This window comes from Macrotis lagotis, chromosome 4, assembly GCF_037893015.1.
Source record: "Macrotis lagotis isolate mMagLag1 chromosome 4, bilby.v1.9.chrom.fasta, whole genome shotgun sequence".
Taxonomy (NCBI): Eukaryota; Metazoa; Chordata; class Mammalia; order Peramelemorphia; family Peramelidae; genus Macrotis; species Macrotis lagotis.
Genome location: NC_133661.1, coordinates 15,044,635 through 15,061,061, shown reverse-complemented (window position 1 = coordinate 15,061,061; position 16,427 = coordinate 15,044,635). Strand labels below are relative to the sequence as shown.

General features: G+C 32.6%; 1 protein-coding gene and 1 long non-coding RNA gene across 4 annotated transcripts in view; one reads left to right on the top strand and one right to left on the bottom strand.

Annotated features, from left to right (window-relative positions):
• The window catches only part of PCDH15 (protocadherin related 15), a 2,110,989-nt gene that overhangs the window by 2,030,081 nt on the left and 64,481 nt on the right, over positions 1-16,427 (top strand). For all 3 annotated transcript variants that reach the window (XM_074232276.1, XM_074232274.1, XM_074232275.1), the window contains one exon: positions 12,014-12,229. In XM_074232276.1, coding sequence (XP_074088377.1) covers positions 12,014-12,229 — 216 coding nt within the window. The remainder of the gene's footprint in view (positions 1-12,013; positions 12,230-16,427) is intronic.
• Positions 13,886-16,427, bottom strand: part of LOC141520620 (uncharacterized) — a 62,367-nt gene continuing 59,825 nt past the window's right edge. The window contains exon 4 of the long non-coding RNA XR_012477685.1: positions 13,886-14,102. This is a non-coding gene — a long non-coding RNA (uncharacterized LOC141520620). The remainder of the gene's footprint in view (positions 14,103-16,427) is intronic.

Genomic DNA, 16,427 nt, shown 5'->3' with positions numbered 1-16,427 from the left:
CTACTTGGAAATCTAATCTATGATTCATGATTTCAAGCAAGTCATTTTTCCGCTCTGATCTTGAGTCTTCTCTACTGAGAATTAAGCTAGATGAACACAAAGTTCCCTGCCAAGTCTGGCCTTCTAGGAGATTGGGCTGTTTGTTGAAAATTAAAGTGAATAGGGGCAGCGAGGTGGTGCAGTGAATAGAGTACTGGCCCTGGAGTCAGGAGTAACAAATCCGGCCTCAGACAATAATTACCTAGCTGTGTGGTCTTGGACAAGGCACTTAACCCCATTGCCTTGTGGGGGGAAAAAAAGAAAAAAAAAGAAAAAAGAAATTTAAAATGAATAAATCCAAAAAATCCCAATAGATGCAACTTAATAAGCCACTGACTTTACCTTCTTGAGTAACTTGCTTGAGTCCTTATGTTTTGATTCCATATATTCTCTGAGATTCAATGTGGATTATTACTGGTGGATTTCAGAGAAGCCATCTATGATCATTAGAAGCACAACAATTGGGGGCAGTTTCTGAATAAGTGATTAATGTACAAGATGCTTGCTCAATTAGACTATAAGAAAAAAATTTAATAGTTAAAATCAGAATTTAAATGCATTTTCCATATCTTTTCACCCATTCTAATACATTGGTATCAATAATATGAGCTGGTTATTTGGGAAAGAACTGTAGATGTCCCCAACATTATGGGGTTCCACATGGCTTACATAATTCCGTACAAATAAAATGCAATAAAGAAGCAGAGCAATATATTTGTGACTACTGGGCATAATGTTCTCCTTTCCAGTGTGGTACACTAGAAAGAGTACTGGTCTTGAAATTTGCAGTCAACCTCTCATCCCATCCCCCAAACTCAGAGAGATGTTCTAACTATGCTAAACCTCAGTTCCCTCTCTACAAAAGCTGTTATCATACTATTCTAGCTTTGGAGTAAGAAATGATTTCTGACACTATTTCATTCACACTCAATTTTCACACACACAATTTTCATTTTCCCTTATTGATATTTTATTTTATTTTTCCATTTGCATGATATGAAAGCTTTTAAACATTCATCCACATCCATAAGTATGTTAGATGATTTTCTTCCACCCACCTCCCACAGCAGCACAGTCTAGTGAACTTTATACATGTACATTTATTTGCATTTAACATATTTACCTATTAGTCAATTTCTGCATGAGGAATTAGAATAAAGGGAAAAGAAAAGGGGTTAGGAAGGACAAACATAGGAGAAATGTTTGAAAAATGAACATAGTATTCATTCAGATTCTGTAGGGTTGGGGGTGGGTGCTTTGTTTTTTTCTTTGTCTGGATGTGGACAGCATTGTCTACTAACAGGTTTTCCAGGGTTCTCCTAGATCTCGGAGCTGCATCTGTCATATTTGATCAACTCACAATATTGTTGTTCATGTGGTTGTCCCTTGGTTCTCCTCCCTTTGCTCAGCATCAGTTCCTATAATTCTTTCCATACTTCCCTATGGTGTGACCATTCATGGTTTCTTATGGAACAATAGTACTTCCTAACCTTTATATAGTTGATTCAGCCATTCCCCAATTGATGGGCATCCCCTCAATTTCGAATTCTGTGCCACTACAAATATTTTGAAAAAATGTCAGATTTTTCTCAATTTTTTATAATTTCTTCTGGATATTGATCTCTTATTAGTAATGATGTGACAAAGGGTAAGATCAGTTTTATTGCTCTTTGAGCATAATTCCATTTTGCTCTTCAGAATGGTTAGATTTGGTTCACAATTCCACCTTCAATGCATTAATGTCTGAGTCCTCCTCCAACCTGGCCAACATTGATCATTTTCCCTTTTTGTCATCTTGGTCAGTCTGAGGTGGAACCTCATAATTGTTTTAATTTGTTTGAATTTCTCTAATCAGTAATAATTTGGAACAATTTTTCATATGATTATATCTAGCTTTAATTTCTTCATTTGAAAACTGCCTTTGACCAGTTATCAATTGGGGAATGATTTGTTACCTTACAAATGTGATTCAGTTCTCTAATACATTTTAGAAATGAGACCTTTAGCAGAACCTCTAGCTGTGAAAATTGTTTTCCAGCTTTCTCTTTTCCTTCTAATCTTTGTAGCATTGATTTTATTAGTGTAAAATCTTTTTAATTTAATATAGTCAAAATCATTCATTTTGAAATTTACAGCGTTCTCTATTTCCTTCTTGGTCTTAAATTTCTCCCCTTTGCCATAGATATGACAGAAAAGAGTACTTCTTATTCTGTTAATAGGTCTATGAAATCACCCTTTACATCTAAATCCTGCACCCATTTTGATCTTATTTTGGGATAGGGTGTGAGATGTTGGCCTATGTCTAGTTTCTACCATACCATTTTCAAGTTTTCCCAACAATTTTTGTCAAATATCTTATTCTATTAGTTAATGCTTTTTGAATTTGTCAAATAATATATTACTAGATTCATTTACTAGTGTTTCTTTTGTACATAGCCTAATCCACTGGTTCATTACTCTATTTCTTAATCTGTACCATGCAGTTTTGATGACTATCACTTTACAGCATAGTTTTAGATCTGGCAGAGTTAGGCCATCTTCCTTTATTTTTTTATAAAGTTAGGTCACCTTCCTTTATATTTTTAATCAGTTCCCTTGATGTTCTTGATCTTTTGTTGGTACAGATGAATTTTGTTACTATTTTTTTCTCCTCAGTAAAATAGTTAGTTGGAAGTTTGATTGGGATGGGACTAAGTAATTCATTTGGGTAGAATTGTCATTTTATTATATTAGCTCAACCTAACTATGAGCAGTTGGATTTTTTCCAATTATTCAGATCTGACCTTATTTATGTGAAAATGGTTTTTGTGGGGTGGTGAGGTGGCACAGTGGATAGAGCACTAGCCCCGGAGTCAGGAGTACCTGTGTTCAAATCTGACCTCAGACGCTTAATAACTACCTAGCTGTGTGGCCTTGGGCAAGCCATTTTAACCCCACTGCCTTGCAAAAACTAAAAAAATAATGGTTTTTCAAGTGTGCTCATAAAGACTCTGCATCTGTGTTAGGAGGTAGATTCTCAAGTGTTTTATATTGTCTCCACATACATTAAATGGAATTTCTCTTTCTCTTGCCACTTTGTTTTAAGATATGGGAATGCTGATGATTTATCTGGGTTTATTTACATACATTGCTGAATTCATTATTTGCAGTTTTTTAGATGATTTTCTAGAGTTTTCTAAATATGCCATCATATCATCTGCAAAGAGTTTTGCATCCTCATTGTCAAATCTAATTCTCTAAATTTTTTTTCTTCTCTTATTGCTAAAGCTATCATTTCTAATATTACATTGATTAGTGATTGGAATTTTGGGCATCCTTGTTTCACCCCAATTTTATTGGAAATACTCCTAATTTATCCCCATTACATATATTTTTGATAATTTTAGATAGATAACTGCTTTTTATTTTAAGCAAAACTCTATTTATTCCTATATTCACTAGTGTTTTTAATAGGAATGGATGCTGTATTTGTCAAAGACTTTTTCAACATCAGTTGAGTTAATAATATAATTTCTGTTGGTTTTGTTGTTATGTTCAATTATGTTGAGTATTTACCTAATAATGAATCATCCCTGCCTAGTAGGTATAAATGTTATCTGATGATGGTGTAGTGTCCTACTAAAAACTTGCTATAATCTCTTTGCTAAAATTTTATTTAAGATTTTTGTATCAGTGTTCATTAGGGAGATGGCTCTATAATTTTCTTTGTCTGTTTAAACTCTTCCTGGTGTCAGAAAAATAATTTGGCAGAACCCCTACTTTTTTTGAAAGATTTTATTTATTTTGAATTTTACAATTTTTCCCCCAATCTTGCTTCCCTCCCCCCACCCCACACAGAAGGTAGTCTGTTAGTCTTTCCATTCTTTCCATGGTATGCATTGATCTAACTTGAATGTGATGAGAGAGAAATCATATCCTTAAGGAAGAAACATAAAGTATGAGATAAAGCAGAATTACATAATAAGATAACTTTTTTTAAAATTAAAGGCAATAGTCTTTGGTCTTTGTTTAAACTCCACAATTCTTTCTCAGGATACAGATGGAATTCTCCATTGAGATGCCCTGAAATTGTACCTGATTGTTGCCCTGTTGGTATGAGCAAGTCCATTAATGTTGATCATCACTCCCATGTTGCTGTCAGGGTGTTCTGCTCATCTTGCTCAGAATCAGTCCATGCAAATCCTTCCAGGCTTCCCTGAATTCCCATCCCTTTTGGTTTCTAATAGAATAGTGTTCCATCATATGCATGTACCGAAGTTTATTAAGCCATTCCACAACTGATGGACATACCCTCAGTTTCTAATTCTTTGCCAACACAAACAGAGCTGCTATGAATATTTTTATACAGGTGATGTTTTACCCTTTTTCATAATTTCTTTAAGGTATAGCCCCAGTAGTGATATTGATGGATCAAAGGGTATGCACATTTTTGTTACCTTTTAGGTATAATTCCAAATTGCTCTCCAGAAAGGATGGATGAGTGCACAGCTCCACCAACAATGTATTAGTGTCCCAGATTTCCCACATATCTTCCAACAATGATCATTCTCCTTTCAGGTCATATTGGCCAGTCTGAGAGGTGTGAGGTGGTACTTCAGAGATGTTTTAATTGTATTTCTCTAATAATTCATGATTTACAGCAATTTTTCATATGACTATGGATCATTTTGATTTCCTCATCTGTAAATTGCCTTTGCATATCCTTTAACCATTTGTCAATTAGGGAATGACTTGTCTTTTTAAGAAAAAAATTTGACTCAGTTCTCTGTATATTCAGAAATGAGTCCTTTGTCATTAGACCAACACCTCACCCTATACCAAGATAAGAACAAAATGGATAGAGGATCTAGACATAAAAAACAATATTTATAAGCAAACCAAGGAGATCAGGTAGTAGTTTACCTGTCAGATCTATGGAAAGGGAAGCAGTTTATAATCAAGAAAGAGATGGAGAATACCATGCAAAATAAACCAGGCAATTGTGATTACATTAAATTAAAAAGCTTTTGCAGAGACAAAACCACTGTAACCAAGATCAAAATAAATGTAGTAAATCAGGAAACAATCAACTCCTATTTTTTTAAAAATAGTTTATGTAGAATTGGAATTAATTTTTCCTTACCTGTCCAGTAGAATTCACTTGTAAATCCATCTGGAACTGAAGACTTTTTCTTAGGGAGGTTATAGATGGTTTTCTTCTATTTCTTTTTTCTGCAATTTCTTTTTTATTTCAGTATTTAATTTCCTTTTCTGTTAATCTGGGTAGTTTGCATTTTTGTAATATTCCTTCATTTCCATTAGGTTATCAAAATTATGGCATAAATTGGCAAAATAACACTGAATTATCTCTTTAATTTATTCCTCATTGGTGGCAAGTTTACTCTTTTCATTTTTGATAATGGTAATTTGGTATTCTTTTAAAAATCACATTGACCAAAAGGCTTATTTATTTTATTGGATTTTTTTATAAAAGTAATGCTTAATTTTATTTATTAGATAAATGGTTTTCTTGCTATCAATTTTATTAATCTCTTTTCATTTTCAGAATTTCTCATTTGGATTTAATTGGGGATCTATAATTTGTTCTTTTTCTAGCTATTTTGGTTACATACCCACTTCATTGATCTTCTCATTCTCCATATTTTTTATATAAGCACTTAGAGATATAAAAGTTCTCCTCAAAACTGTTTTGGCTATATCCTATAAATCTTAGTATGATATCTGATTGTTATCAATTTCATGGATGTAATGATTATTTCTATGCCTTGTTGTGCAATACACTCATTCTTTAAAATTATTTAGTTTCCAATAAATTTTTGGTTTATCTTTCCAAGGCTCTTTATTACATAAAATTTTTATTACATTCATTTATTATTCCTGCCTTTATGCATTTCATTGTAAGATTTTTATGCCCTAGTTCATTGTCAATTTTAGTATAGGTGCTTCAGCAAAAAAGGTATATTCTTTTCATTCACCATTCAGTTTCTTCCAGAGGTCTATCATAACTAAGTTTTCTAAGATTTTATTAATCTTCTTAACTTCCTACTTGTTTATCTTGAAGTTACATTTATCTAGCTCTATGAGAAGGAGATTGAGATCCCCTACTTTTATGGTTTTGCTGTCTATGTCTTCTTGTAATTTATTCAACTTCTCCACTAAGAATTAAATGCTATGCTACCAGGTACATATAGGTTTAATAATAATATAACTTCATTCTCTGTGATATCTCTTAATAAAATGTAGTTTCCCTCATTATCCCTTTTAATGAGATCTATTTTTATTTTTCCTTTGTCTGAGATAAGGATCACAACTCAGATTTTTTTTTTACTTCTACTGAAGCATAATATATTATACTCCAGCCCTTTACCTTTACCCTGTGTGTATTTTTTCTGCTTCAAATGTGTTTCTTATAAACAGTATATTGTAGTATTGTAGTATACTGGTTTTGAATTCATTTTGTTCTGCTTCCCTTTTATGGGAGAGTTCATCCCATTCTCATCTATGGGATTTTTAAATTGTTCATTTTATTTTATTTTTTAATTTAATTTAATTTTCCAAATCACATGCAAATACAAATTTCAACATTCACTTTTTTCTTTTTTATATTTTATTTGTTTTCCTCTTCTAATTCTCTTTTATTTGTTTAAGTAGTTATATATAATGGTAATTTTCACCAATTTTTTGGCAAGGTTTTGAGTTTAACAATTTTTCCTTCCCTCCCCCTGAATAAAAGCAATCTGGTATAGCTTCTATATTTGTAACCATGCTAAACATTGAACATGTTGTGAGAGAATAATCAGATCCAAACAGAAGAAAGAAAACAGTGAGAAAAAAATGACATAATACATAAGACAACTTTTAAAAATTGAAATAATAGTCTTTGATCTTCATTTAAACTCCACATTTCATTCTCTGGATATGGATGGTATTTTCCAAAATCACATGTCCCTTCTAATTATCTGTGATTATTGTATTGATGAAATAAACAAGTCCATAATGGTCAATCATCACCCCATGATGTTGTTAGTACAGATAATGTTTTTCTGGTTCTGCTCATTTCATGCATCATCAATTTATACAAGTCTTTCCAAGCTTTTCTGAATTCCCATCTCTCTTGATTTCTTATAGAACAATAGTGTTACATCACATGCATATACCACAATTTATTCATCCATTCACCAAGTGATGTGCACCCCCTCAATTTCCAATTCTTTGTCACTACAAGAGCTGCTATAAATATTTTTTGTACATGTGGGATTTTTACCCTTTTTAGGATCTCTACAGGATATAGACCCAGTAGAGGTATTGTTGAATCAAAGGGTATACACATTTTTATTGCCCTTTGGGCATAATTCCAAATTGCTCTCCAGAAAGGTTGGATCAGTTTACAGATCCAACATCAATGCATTATTGTCTCAGTTTTCCCACTTCCCCTATAACATTTATCATTTCCCTTTTTAATCATATTGACCAATCTGAGAGATGTGAGATGGTGCCTTAGAGAAGTAATTTATATTTCTCTTACAATATTGATTTAGAACAATTTTTATGTGACTATAGATAGTTTTGATTTCTTTGTCTGAGAAGTCTTTCTATATCATCTGACCATATATAATTTTTTTATAATTTGACTCAGTTCTCTATGTATTTTAGAAATGAATCCTTTGTCAGAAACACTAGTTGTAAAAATTGTTTCCCAACTTACATTCCTTTTAATTGTAGTTGTGGTGGGTTTTTTGTGCAAAAACTTTTTAAATGAATGTAATCAAAATTATCCAGTTTGTTTTTTATATTGTTCTCTCTCCATTCTTTGGTCATAAACTGCTCCCCCTTTCATAGATATGGTAAACTGACCATGTACTAGGTCATAAAAACATAAAAACAGGTAAACTATTCCTTGTTCTCCTAATTAGTTTATTATGTTACATTTTGAATCTAAATTCTGCATACTTGTTTTTTCCCTTATTTTGGCATAGGGTGTAAGATGTTGGTCTATGCCTAGTTTCTGCAATTCTATCTTCCAGGTTTTCCCAGTAGTTTTTATCAAAGAGTTAGTTTTATCCCAGAGAATCTTTGGCTTTACCAAGCAGTAGATTACTATGGTCATTTATTGCTGTCTCTTTTGCATCTGATCTATTCCACTGATCCACAATTCTATGTTTTTAGCCAGTACCACAGTTTTGATGACTGTTCCTTTATAATATAATTTTGGATCTTTGATGGCTAGGCTGCCTTCCTTTGCATTTTTTTCATTAATTCCTATGATTCTTGACTTTTTGTTCCTCTATATGAATTAAGATTCCTATATATCCTAACTCACTAAAGTAATTTTTTAGAAGTATGACTGGTATGGCACTAAAATAAAGTAAGTTAATTTAGGTAGAATGGTCATTTTTATTATATTAGCTCGGCCTACCCCTGAGCAATTGACATTTCCCAGTTATTTAGATCTGAATTTATTTATGTGAAAAGTTGTTTTTATAAAGTTTCTGAGTCTGCCTTGGCAGGCAGACACTCCCATGTATTTGAAGTTGTCTGAAGTTATTTTAAATGAGATTTCTCTTTCTATCTGTTGTCACAGTATCTTGTTAATATATAGAAAATCTGAGGTTTCATACATATATATATATATATATATATATGTGTGTGTGTGTGTGTGTGTGTGTTTATTTATTTACATATTTATTTATATCCTACTACTTTGCTGAATTTATTATTTCAAGAAGTTTTTTAGATGATCTTCCAGTGTCCTCTAAGTATTCCATCATATCATCTGCAAAGCGTGAAATTTTGCTTCCTCATTGTGACTCCTGATTCCTTCAATTTCTTTTTCTTTTATTGCTAAAGCTAACATTTCTAACACTCTAATAGTAAAGGTGATGATGGGCATCCTTCTTTCACCCCTAATCTTATTGAAAATGCTCCAAGTTTAACCCCATTACATATAATATTTGTTGATGGTTTTGGATATTATTGCTTATTATCTTAAGGAAAACTTCATTTATTCCCATACATGCTAGAGTTTTTAAGAGGGTTGGATGTTGTATTTTGTCAATAGCTTTTTTCAGCCTTGTGAGATCATTAGATGATTTCAGTTTGTTTTGTTAATGTTGTGTTCAATTACATTGAGTGTTTTCCTCATATTGAACCATCCCTGCCTACCCGGTATAAATTCTACCTGAACACGGTATGGTATCTTAGTAACATTTTGCTGTACTCTTTGCTAAATTTTTATTTAAGATTTTTGTATCAATATTCACTAGGGAGATTGCTCTATAATTTTCTTTGTCTGCTTTGGTTCTTCCTAGTTTAGGTATCAGCACTATATTGGTGTCTACTCATATTTTTAAATACTTTATGTAGAATTGGAATTAATAAGAAATTAGTTAATTCCTTAAATGTTGGGAGATTTCACTTGTAAATCCATATGAACCTGAAGACTTTTTATTAGGGAATTTATTGATGGTTTCTTTAATTTCTTTCTCTGAAATGGGGTTATTTCAGCATTTTATTTCTTCTGTTAATCTTGGCAGTTTATATCTTTGAAAATATTCGGGGTGGCTAGGTAGCGCAGTGGATAGAGCACTGGCCCTGGAGTCAGTAGTACCTGGGTTCAAATCTGGCCTCAGACACTTAATAATTACCTAGCTGTGTGGCCTTGGGCAATCCACTTAACCCCATTTGCCTTGCAAAAACCTAAAAAAAAATTTCTGATTTATCTTTCCATGGCCTTTATTATGTGTAATTTTTATGGCATCATGATCTAAAAAGTATGCATTCACTATTTCTGCCTTTCTGTTTTTGATTGTAAGGTTTTTATGACCTAGTACATGGTCAGTTTTGATATAGATGCCCTATACTGCATGGGAAAAAGTATATTGTATTATTCTATCCTCATTAATTTTTCTTCACAATCTATCATATCTATGTTTTCTAAGATTTTATTCACATTCTTAACTTCCTTCTTGTTTATTGGTGGTTTGATTTATCTAATTCTGAGAGAGGTTGAGGTCCCCCATTATTAAAATTTTGTTATGTCTCTTTGTAATTCATTCAGCTTCTCTAAGAATTTAGATACCATACAACTAGGTGAATTTATATTTAATAATGATATAACTTCATTATCTAAGATGCATTTTAGGAAGATGAAGTTGAGAGAGGTTTTTTAAAAAACACTTAAATAATTTTAATTTTTGAATTAGTTCATTTTTTCCATCTGACCTCAGTCTCCCCCTAAACATTAGGAAAGCAAAAAAATAAATAAATCCCTTTACAAATTTGGAGAGCCAATTCAAAAGAATTCCTGTATTGGCCATATCCCTTCCCACCCAGTATCCAAGGTTTTCATATGAAGAGTAGTTGAAAGAATTGGAGATGCTCATTCTGGAGAAGACTTGGGAGTACCACATATCTGCCTTCATGTATTTGAAAAGTTTTCAAATGAAAAAGAAAAGAAACTAGATCTCAAGGCAATTGCTGGACATTACAAAGACAGATTTAGGATCAATGTAAGGAAACTTTTTAGTGCTAGGGAAAGTTTCAACTTTCCCAAGGGCTGCTTGAGGTGGGAGGTATGGTGTGAGATAGCTTTTCATGAAAGTCTCCAAAGAAATTATGGGATGACTAATTTAGGAAGATGTTGCAGGAGGATTTTCCGTTAGGTATGGGTAGGATTGTTAGTTTTCCTGGTCTGAGATTCTGGGATACATTTTCCCTCTCTCTCTTCCTCAGAAACAAGTCCAATGAAGAACAGTTGATATCGATCTTTTGATTCTATATAACCATAGCGCAGAGTTAATCAGAACCAGAGGAAACAATAAAAATGACTGAATTAGTGAAAAATTCAATTGATTTAATTACCATGTAGTCAATCAAGAAAATATATACATATGTATTGTCCCTATGTCAAAAAAAATCACAAGACCAGTCTAAAAAATAAATAAAATGGACATAATCAAATAAGTTGCTAGATATTCAAAGTTGGATTCAAAAAGACTGCAAAAGGCAAACAATGGAAAAGATGTTAGAGTAGGAATCAAAATTATCTTATGTCCCAACTCCAAGTCTTGATTTTCTCATTTATATAATGAGGGTGGGGGTGGATAATCTTGCATCTACTTTACTTCTTTTATGAGGTTGTTGAGATATGTACTTTATACATTATAGCTTGCTAAAACAATGAAATGATTGTCACTGAAACTCTAAAAGATACTCAGAGTAGTTCAATGGAAAACACAAAAGCAGGGCAATATGCTTTAATGTTAAATTTAATATATAATTTTTTTAAATTCCATAATAGTTTCAGGATATCTTACATAACCCTCTTTTTCTGTTCTTTATATACGGGGAATTTTTTGGTTGTCGATTTTTGTTCCTGATAACAAGAAAATTTTAAATTTATAAAATGCTATTATTGAGAACTATTACATAGAAGATGCAAAAGTACTATGGGTTTTGTTCAATTTGTATAATCATTTGACAATTTTCAAAGTATTGTAAGGGGCCTCAGAGTCCTCTGGTTCAAGCTTTTCAATTTATAGAGTTGGAAACTGAGGATCGGGGAATGAAGGCAGGGTTTTGGTCAGAGGTCTGGCTCAATGCATATTGCAGGTAAGATAGTTAAACTTCTTGAATCAAATTACCTGCTTAGCTTCGCATATGAGAAAGAATCCAGATTCAAACCCAGTTTTCTGATTCCTAATATGGTGTACTACTTACTGCGTCACTAAAGAAAATTAATTGTTAAGGGGCGGCTAGGTGGCGCAGTGGATAAAGCACCAGCCCTGAAGTCAGGAGTACCTGGGTTCAAATCCAGTCTCAGATACTTAATAATGACCTAGCTGTGTGACCTTGGGCAAGCCACTTAACCCCATTTGCCTTGCAAAAGAAAAAACCTAAAAAAAAATTAATTGTCTATCCAAAATAGAAGTGCTGTTTTCTTCACATTTATTTTCTCTTCTGCTTTTCTTCTTAGGCAACTGATAAAGATACCGGTAATTATAGTGCCATGGCGTATAGACTTATCATACCTCCTATTAAAGAGGGAAAGGAAGGATTTGTTGTGGAAACATATACAGGTCTTATAAAAACTGCCATGCTGTTCAAAAACATGAGAAGGTCCTACTTCAAGTTCCAGGCTGTTGCAACTGATGATTACGGGAAAGGGCTAAGTGGTAAAGCTGATGTCCTGGTAAGTGGAAAGAATTTTGGGAAAAAATATGGGGGAGGAAAGGTTTGGGAAACAGGAGAGAGGAGAGGGGATATGGCCAAGAAGGTAAGAACAACATAACATGAAAAAATGGTATTGGTAACTTCTCAGTTCAAAGGAGAGATCAAGAATGTCTCAGAAATTCTTTAGTAACCCTAAAAATGATTATGCCTTCAGTCAGGGGCTTCCTTAATAGGGGAATGAAGAATTTGAAAAGCTCTGCCATTTTGATGATACAAAATAGTATTGATTATATATATATATATATATATATATATATATATATATACACATATATATATATATATATATATATATATATATAAATATAACTTTGTTCTTTTGGGGGAGATTCTTTTCAAATTTTTTATTCCCTTTCATTGGTAACCGTGCTTTAATATTTACTTTATTAGTGAGTTAAAATGAAAATATATTTCTCTATAGTTGGGCAGAAAAAAATTAAAACAATGGGAATCACTCTCATACTATCATCCTACCAATGTCAGTTTGCTTTCCACCACCCATTCATCCTGTCTAGCCAAAATGTGGAAGACCTTCCTTACTTTCTCTGTCTTGAGGAAGTGACTATTATTGTTTCATTATGCTTAATTAATAATAAAATTGATTTAATTATAAGTATATTAGCATTCAAAGATAGAGAAATAAGGAACACAATATATTGTGAAAAGCAGGAAGCTCAGGTTGGTTCACCCATAAGAAAGTGTGAAGAAAAGGAATAGAATTTAAAAATATCTATAATATTGATGCAGCACATTTATTTATGCATAGGCAAAGAACATACATTGATTAAAAGATTATTTCAAAGTAAAATTATAATTTTGCATCAATTGGCATGTCTGGTCACTTCACCCAAAACAATTAATTTCTTAATTTCTACATCTGTAATATGGGAACAGTTATAGCACCTACCTCCCATTGTTGCTGAGGATAAAATGAAATTTTTGTGAAGCTCTTTGAAAACCTTAAAACAATACATAAATCCTAGCTTTTAAAAAAATTTCCCTATTTTATATTAATACATGTTTATGGAATAATACAAGTATTTCTATAATATATTAAAATACTGAATAAATGCTAGTTATTATATTTTTTGGTATAAATGAGATGAGCCTCAAAAAGTTTGTCGTGTACTCATCGAAAAAAATAGGTGCTAAGTATCCTCAATGAGTTTTAATCCCAGTCCTCTGAATCCAAAGCTTTTTAGTCATGCAATTGTCCCACAATCTGCCTTGTTCTTTAATCCTAATGAAAGTGACATCCTAGTGTGGTGTTTAGAGATAAACTTTAATCAGGAAGAACAAGGTTCAAATCCTGTCTTACTATGGAGCCATTGGTTAGTCACTTAGCTCCCTTGAGAATGGATTTCATGATGTGTCAATGATGATAACACGCAGAGAGGGATGCCTATACCAAAAGGTTATTTTGAGACCTGAGTGAGAAATTGCATGGAAATACAAACGTTTCTGTGCCAGTTATTATTAGACATGCAAAAATCTTTATTCCACCTAGGTTGCATGAAAAATTGATAAAGAATGAAAAGATGGAAAAAACTTAATTATAAATCTGGATACCTTAAGTTTGCATATATGCAACTCCAATAAAAATGGACAAGTGAGAACAAGATTATTATGTTGGTACTAGATAAGGTTATAATGACTTGGAAAGTAAGCAACAAAGCATAAATTTAGGGGCTTCATGGGTTTTTGAATTTCACCTGGTAGAATGTTGTTATTTCTGTTCTTGTTACCAAAGGTCCACGAGGTCATGATCCTTTGGTAAATTCGAGTAAAATCATCTCAGCAGGTATAATTGAAATATTGTAAAGGTGAGACATCTAGGCAAAATTAAATACCAAAAACAAGATTAGTTAGAGAATACACCACAAAAAGAGGTCTGGAGTTTCTATGCTATGTATTTTTATACCAAGAAAATGTTGCAGGAGAATAAATTGATATCCTCAAAACTATGGAAAATTGATTTGCAAAGAAACTTAAACTCAATTTTAAGGAATCGTAATGTGATTCACAGAGTTCAGCCAAGCCGACAACATCAATTACAGCAATTTCTGATTGAATCAGTTGCCTCAACCATGACCAGCTATTCCAATCATTAAGAATACCAGGTCAGAACAATGATATGGAAATTGAAACTTTGATCGGTAATCAACCTCCAGAAAGCTAATTTTAACAAGTGTGTAAGCACATACCTACATACTCAGAGCATTTAATATAGCAGATCAATCATTATATGCTGAATACATATGTTCTCTATGTGTCTGGCTTGGTGCTATAAGGTAAATGTTTTATGAATGCCAAACACACTGAAAATCTTGGATATTTTAGTCATCATCACTAAAATGTACAGTACTAATTTAAAGTCCCCCCCTTATTTTCTCATTACCCAATTATATTGCTTTATATATTAATGGTAAATTCAATTACAGCAAGAAAATGGACTTTGATGGTTTTTTCAAAAGGGAATGGTAAACAATAAGATAATTCCATGTCAAATTTTTGCAAAGGGACATGTTAAAATGACTGTTACAGCTGGGGAAGGAGAGAATTTATATTTTGTTGCAGCTTCTACCTTCTCTCATTCTAGCAAGACTAAAAGTAACTTTCTAACATGATATAAAAGGAAAGAAAATAATAATCCTGACAATCATTAAGATCATTTAATACATTTATACAATTGACAAAAATAATATTGAAAATGACAATATTATACCTGGTGAAAAAATTTTGTCTTGGTTGTGAGAGTTTAATAACTTGATTTTGGACTCCAATTTAGTCATTTTGCCTTTCTGGGTATCTGTTTTCTCCTTTCTAAAATGAGGGGGTTGAATTTGATGACCTGAAAGATTCCTTCCAGCTTAAGGAGCTTTCATTTGCCTTGTGAGATATTCGAGGTCTCCAACTTTGATCCAGTCACTGATTATTCAGTCAAAATGAAAATGAGAGTTCCTTTCCTGGTATCAGTTTTCTTTTGTGGAGTTTATCCTTCTTAAAGATGATAAAAGTGACATATTCTTAGAATGGGGAAGAAGGTGGACATGTTTGTCATCAAAAACACTACTTCTGGGGTGGCTAGGTAGCGTAGTGGATAAAGCACTGGCCTTGGAGTCAGGAGTACCTGGGTTCAAATCCAGTCTCAGACACTTAATAATTACCTAGCTGTGTGGCCTTGGGCAAGCCACTTAACCTCATTTGCCTTGCAAAAACTAAAAAAAAAAAAAAAAAAAAAAAAAACACTACTTCTTATGAAATTTACCTATCCTCTGTAGACAGGTCCATAGCAGGCAAATGTGACTCCCAGGACAGACAAGTCATCAAGAAATCATATCCTCAATCAACTTTTAATATATTGTATAACAATAATATAAAAGTAATTAAGACAAAATTATTTGAGAAGGGTTAAGTAGTAGAATGTAAATGATTGTGGCGAACAATGTGAGCCCTCTGGTAGCAGCATGTTTTAAACAAAGTCTTTATTTAGAGGGTGATGCCTGAGTGGTTTTGAAAGAAATAAGATATTCTAAAAGGCATAGGTGAAGATGGGAGAAGATTATGAATCAGATAATATGGGAAGGGTTATAAATGTATTCACTTGTGGAGTACAATTTCAAAAAGCTGAAAGAGTAATCCCATTACATTTACTTATTTTTGCATAAACATAGTATATGTATGTACAGACTAGCTTTCCATTATCTATCCCTCTATTATTAATAATTGGATTAGGATTCAAGTCTTCCCAACATCAAGTTTAGTAACATCCTACCTGTGAAATGTGACCTTAGCTGTGACAGTTGAAAAATGCATTTAAACTGAAATCAGGAAGGCCTAAGTTCAAATCCACTTTCAAACACCCACTAGCTGCATGATCCAGGCCAGTTACTTAACCTCTATTTGCATTAATTTTCTCATCAGCAAAATTGTTTTATGGATAAATGAGATAATATTCATAGAGTGCATTGTCATCCTTCAAACATGATAATAAGAGTTAGCATTTCTTATATGATTTGTAAATGTTGTATCCCTTGTTCCTCCCCAAAAAGAAAGAAATGTATTTTCTTCTACTTTTGCATTAGTGTCTAAACTAAGGTCTGGATTATAATAGTTATAGAATGCATATTTGTTGATTGATGAATTCACCACTTCAC